The following is a 6396-nucleotide window of genomic DNA, read 5'->3' as shown; positions in this document are numbered from 1 at the left end:
TAACATTATATTATAGATATCCATGGGGATGCTAAGATTACTAAATGCTTCACTTATGAAAATTGCATTCATTCAAAAATATTTATTTATTAAGTACCTAATAAATTTCTTCATGAAGCTTATATTTTTAGTGGGGGCTGGGTATCCGCAATAAATAATTGAATATATGCAGGAATATAAAACAGATTAAATATTTTAACATGCACCTAAGATGGGGTTAGGGATGCCATTCATAGGATGGTCAGGAAAGGGCTCTCTGATAAAGTGACTCTCTGATAGGAGAAGAGAGCTTTTGAGAAGAAAGTGAGACATTAGAGTGTGTAGAGGAAAAGCAATTCAGGGAGCAGGAAGCACAAGTTGAATGGTCCAGCAGTAGGTAGGTGCTTAGTGAGTCCACAGAACAGGAGAGGGGTCCATGTGGCTGACACGGAGGGAGGGAAGAAGCCGACATCTGAAAAGGAACAGAGGCTCTGATTACGTGGGACCTGTAGACCACTGTAGAGACTTAGTTTTTATAGTGAGGGAGACTAGAGGCCCTGAAAGGTTTGAACAGAGCAATGACATGCTCTAAGTTATATTTTATCAGGATTACTATTGTTGCTTTGTGGAAAATGGAGTAAGGGAGTAGGAAGCAGAGAGAGCAGTTAAAAACCTTCCGCAAAAATCCAGGCCAGATATGCCCCTTCCCTCTCCCTTCGTGACAAGGTGTTGGTCTCATCCATGTTAATACTCCTCTCGTCAAGCACAATGTCTGGCATAATAATGGTGGTTTAAGGAAACGTTTGGCAATGGCAACTAAAATTGTAGTCAGAGGCTGGTGCGAGGGGAGGAACCAGGCACTTGTCCATATTAAATGTATAGTCTATGATAAGAGTCATGCCTCACAGGTGAGAGAAGAAATGCAAATGGAAAGAGACACCATTTCAAACCTTAGATCACCATGAACATCTATTTTGCCTACTGCCAGTTTCTTTAAAACCCATAAGCAAATAGTATTCTCTTCTCCACCCACACAGGTCCAGATGGGCATGCAAAACTGGACTTGGGAAATTGAGACCCTGTCTTGTTTGCATCCCTCTTGCTGTGCTATGGCTCTCCGGGGAGGCTTCTGGACAGGAACACCTGGATTTATTTAAAGCTCTGCATCATCCAAGAGGTAAAACCATCAGTCTTCCACTTTTATTATAAGCTCGTGTGTCCAAGAGATATTCTAAAGCAACAACATCCCTCTAAGTTTCCTGCCAGAATTTTTTATGTACCCATTTTGGGATAGATTTAGGGCAAGAGCTGGACGCTTCTTTGAAGGAAAGGTCCCGGCTTAGAATGTGCACTTATCCTTCTCCACGGAGTGGTCTCTGAATCTTAAGTAGATTAGCCAACTAGAGAAGAGACATAATGTTGACTCTGACACCTGCCTTAACTGTATCCTATGAAGTCAAGTATGTGTTTCTGTTCATTTCAGTCCTGGAGTTTGCAGTGGGGCTTCTGGCCAACGTCTTCATTTTCTTGGTGATTTTTTGGGATGTGGTAAGGAGGCAGCCCCTGAGCAACTATGATCGTGTGCTGCTGAGCCTCAGTCTCAACCGGCTTTTCCTGCATGGGCTGCTGTTTCTGTGTGCCATCCAGCTTGCCTGCTTCCAGAATTTGAAAGAGCCACTAAGCCACAGATACAAAACTCTCCTCATGCTCTGGATGATCACAAACCAAACCAGCCTCTGGCTTGCCACCTGCCTCAGTCTCCTCTACTGCTCCAAGATTGTCCGTTTCTCTCAAACCTTCCTGCTGTGCTTGGCAAGCTGGGTCTCCAGGAAGACCCACCAGATGCTCCTGATTGTTTTTCTCTCCTCCTGCTTCTGTGCTGTCCTCTGCCTTTGGGACTTCTTTAGAAAATCTCACTTCACAGTCACAGCTATGCTATTCATGAATAACAATACAGAACTCAACTGGCAAAATACAAAAATCAGTTTCTTTTACACCTTCCTCTTCTGCTATCTGGGGTCTATACCTCCTTTCCTAATTTTTCTGATTTCTTCTGGGGTGCTGATTGTCTCCCTGGGGAGGCACATGAGGACAATGAAGGCCCATCCCAGAAACTCTCACGACTGCAGCCTAGATGCACACATTAAAGCCCTCAAATCTCTTTTATCCTTTCTCTGCTTCTTTGTGGTGTCATTCTGTGCTGCCATCATCTCAGTGCCCCTACTGATGGTGTGGCATAACAAGATAGGGGTCATGGTTTGTATTGGGATATTGGCAGCATGTCCCTCTGGACATGCAGCCATCCTGATCTCAGGCAATGCCAAATTGAGGAGAGCTGTGGAGACCATTCTACTCTGGGCTCAGAGCATCCTCAAGGTAAGGGCCAACCACAAGGCAGATCCCAGGACACTTTCCTGAGAACAGACACGAAATAAGCTCTTCATGAAGATGCCTCTGATTCCTCAGGAAAACAACTGTGATTCTTCATGAAGCCTTCCAATCTATTCTGTAAAACATAACTGAAAATCTCTCCGCTTTTCATCAATGTTCTCATCCATTGAAGAATAAAATGATTAAAGCTCTATACATGACCTGGACAGGTATAATGGTGTTGGTTCCCTAGGTTTGTTTTGATAAAATGAACAAAATAGAGAGGTGAGGTATTCAGTAAATACTTCGTATGCTATACTTTGTTATTGCTTGGTATGAGCCACACCACGAGGAATCACCTCTTCCGAAATAATGTCTAAATCCCAAGATAATATGTTTGGCTTTTAATGTGACTACTAAACCTCTCTCCCAAAACTGGTATTAAAATAATATTTGAAAATATTCACTACTATGGCAATTATACATTGCTCCTCAAACTCCACACTTTTCATGGAAACATAAGATATGGAAAGACAAACTTGGAAAATCAATTGTGTCGCAACTTCAGCTTCAAGAAATATCACATTAAAACTCCTACCAGAGGATAGGGGTCATTTTGTCTGAAAGTACACTGATTCAGAAATGCACTTTGACCTGCTCTACAATGAGTGAACAGAAGTAAATACTTGTTTAGTACGTGCCCTGGACACCAGCTTTTTGTGAACCTTCCAGCTCTGCTCAGTTTGCCTTTGAAGATGGTGCTTTGCCTGGTACCAAGCACTGATCCATCTAGTTGGGGAACCCACCAAAGTAGCCTGGCTGAGAGATATGTTTGTAGAGATTCAGCATGCTCTGTCTCCCTGCATAGGAATTTATGAAAATTAAGAATTTAAGATACTATATATAACTAAATGTAGATATTGTAGTTATTATTTACTATAAGTCAAAATTATGTAAGTGTTAAATAGTGGTTAAAGAAGTACTACAGGATGGTAGAAAAAGATTTGATCTTATAAGGTTAAGAGGGTGACAGAAGGAAATAAATAGAGTTTCAGGATCCTCCCCCAAATAGCCTCGGATACCCCCTGATTCTAGACCACACTAAGCACTGTGTTCAGAAATGTGGCTATTCTCTTCCTCTGGGAAAAAGTACATACAGGAGGATCTTGCTCCATTCTCTCACTCTGCCAGAAAATCACTGGTTGCAAGGTCCTAAGAGGTACTACCACCTCCCTCTCACCCACTTCCCAACTCATTACTACATTTTATATGCTATACCGCAAAAGCCTCAGTGACATCAGCTGGACCAAAAGTGTGGCTGTGGGGAGGCTAGGTGAGATCATTGAAGTCTTATTTTACTTATTTTTAACATTTTGAAAAATATTATTTTCTTTATATATTTTGATTTTTTCCTCCTGTCACATATTTCAAGGAAGAGAATCTACCTGTGATCTTCAACCTAGATCTGGAGGGGAAGCCTACTTTTATTATGTGTGCTAGTGAATTTAGCACTAAATTCTTAATTGTCACAATGACTCCATTCTTCATAAGACCACATTTTGGATTCCTGGTTGAATGCCTGGGCTGAAGAAACCTCAGAGATTACTTACTCTAATAATTTACCCATCATCATCTGAAGTCTAGACTGTGCTACTGAGAGCAAACTCTTAGACCTCTAGTCTCATCCTGACCCCTAGTTTAATGAACCAATTAAAACTAAAGTCTTTAGGAACTTATCTTGTGAAAATGTCTCCACTGGTTAAGAGTCCTCTGCATTAACACAGATTGAGTATCTCAGGAAAGCTAGGCTTCTTGACCTTTGTATAGGCTGCCCTGTGTCTGCACTTTCTCCACACTGGGAATGCTCTGGAGTGAAGTGCCATTCAAAACTTGTTTCTTCATTCTAGGTGAGCCTCTTTTAAATTTTCTTAATACAAAATTCCTCAATGAGTTTCTCCCTTGAGCTTTATATCCTCATGCATTCTGCAAGAAATACCTTAGGGAAGGCGGGATGATGCCAAGCAGCAGGGGCATTGCAGTTGAGTAGACTCAGGAAATTCAAGTTAGGCTCTAAGGGTGATGCAGAGAAAATAAAACATGGTCTATTTAGCTTAGAATCTTCAGTTTAGTTAAGGGACATACACAAACACACAGGAAACACTTCGATAGTAATAAGAAGCTGCATCTAATTAAGTGCTAAAATTTTGGCATAAACAAAATGTGTGACCATGGTTTAGATCAGAATTCAAGTGACATGTCATAGCCAAATGTTTAGAGGAGGGAATGAGCAGAGCATATTCCATAAAGGTAGGTCGAGATCAGATTATGGAGCCAACCTCAAGAGGTGAGGCTTTTTTATGTTAGAGGTTATAATAGAACCTTATTTATTTAATTTATTTATTTATTTAAATTTTAGAATATTAGGGGCTACAAACATTTGGTTATGGTTGATTTGAAGGGGAGGAGGCAAAGGGTTTGAGCCATTTGCACTCTAACTTCAATAAAAGGAAATTTGGTCCAGGATGGGGGTAGTAAGAATGGAGAAGTGGGATAGATATGAGAGAGCTTTGGAAAAATATCATCAACTAGTGTCTTGATATGGTGGTTTAGAGAGAAGGAAGAATCAAGCTGGATTTCAATGTTGGGTTGTATTATGATGTAATCACTAGCAAAAATGAAGAAGTTGAGAGAGGAAGTTGGTTTGAGTTTGGGAGAAATAGTAATATAATTTGGAACTTATTACACCTGGCTAGACATCATGTCACATGGTTGGAAAACACAAGCAGATTTTTGGAAATGAAGAACTAAAATTCAGATTAGAAGTTAGAATTAGACATGTGGTCACTGAAAGAAAGGCTAACCTGAAAAAGTTCAAGTGTTGAGTTGGGTTATAAAAGTAGAGGAAACATGTTGACAAGATTAGAGGCCATAAAGTTCTGGGAGGAGCGAGCGGGCAGCAAGATACAGTGAGGATAGTTAGAATGGCTGATTTTTTTAAAATTTTTTTCCTTCCTAGCACTTCCTTTCTTCTGAGAACAACCACCTCCAGCTAGAAGTTAACTGCTCCTGCTCATGCTCCAACCAAGAGGTTTTTCATGACCCTGCCTTTTACTGTAGTTGGTGGATCCATTCCAAGACTGTCAAAGTCCATCCTTGGTATTTTTCTACCTTAATTCAATAAAATTTTGTAAAACATGAAATCCGACAGCTTCTCATGGCTATATTCTTTGCCATATTTCCTATGACAAGCAAAAACTAGCAGAGACAAGAGGTAGATGTGGCAACAACTGGTTTATTCAGTTCCTGATGCTCCAGACATCCGGTTATATCCTTGCCCTACTTTGGTTTCATTGTACAACTCTTATCATATTCCTTGAGCCAACACATACCACTTGCACCTAAATCTGTTTGAATTAAAGTTCTGACACTTACAGCCAAAATACCTATCACACAATAAGTGGTATAAGATCACATAAATGGAACAATGAAGTCCGAGAACAGACACATAGAGAAGGGATAAACACATAAGTTATTTGTGGACTACAGAATAAAACAAATTATTCTTAGAATAGCCTGGCTCAGACTCAGTGGGAAATCTAAATAATGGAGATTAATTTTAGTAACTATAAAAAAGATGAACAGTCATAGAAGACCCAAAGAATAGGTTATTGTTAGAGCCTCATTCATAGTGTGTTTTGTTCTAATTGAAACATTTCATATGCAAGGCATATGTAACATGTTTATGATTAAATTCAAGTAAATGTTTATTTATTTAATTAATGGGGCTAGTCACTTAAATACTGCCTGATGTGTTGTGCTTTTAGAGAAGGTTGGGGAGATGAGGTAATGACACAGGAGTTAACCCTGAGCTTTTCTGTGCAATGGAGGACCTAAATATGCACAGATAGTTTTGTAACTTATTGGGGAATGCCCAAATCCCTATCATCCCAGACCATCTCTTCTCCTAATCATTCAGCAAATATGCTGTATGTATCTGAGGAGTGTTCATGCCAAGAGTGGAGGTGGGAGGGACTGGAAAGAACTAGT

At 40.2% G+C, this 6396-nt stretch overlaps 1 protein-coding gene across 1 annotated transcript; it reads left to right on the top strand.

Annotated features, from left to right (window-relative positions):
* The first annotated feature begins 1395 nt into the window (after window positions 1-1395).
* Window positions 1396-2397, top strand: TAS2R38 (taste 2 receptor member 38). The gene has a single exon (XM_069461672.1). The coding sequence runs from the start codon at window positions 1396-1398 to the stop codon at window positions 2395-2397; it is 1002 nt and encodes a 333-aa protein (XP_069317773.1).
* Window positions 2398-6396: the final 3999 nt, after the last annotated feature.

This window comes from Eulemur rufifrons, chromosome 29 (genome assembly GCF_041146395.1).
Source record: "Eulemur rufifrons isolate Redbay chromosome 29, OSU_ERuf_1, whole genome shotgun sequence".
Lineage (NCBI taxonomy): Eukaryota > Metazoa > Chordata > Mammalia > Primates > Lemuridae > Eulemur > Eulemur rufifrons.
Note: the sequence above shows the minus strand (reverse complement) of the source record. Positions and strands in the feature narration are given on the sequence as shown.

What these genes read in the sequence shown, in the direction of transcription:
- TAS2R38 (XM_069461672.1), top strand. Translation starts at nt 1,396, where the DNA reads ATGTTGACTCTGACACCTGCCTTAACTGTATCCTATGAAGTCAAGTAT.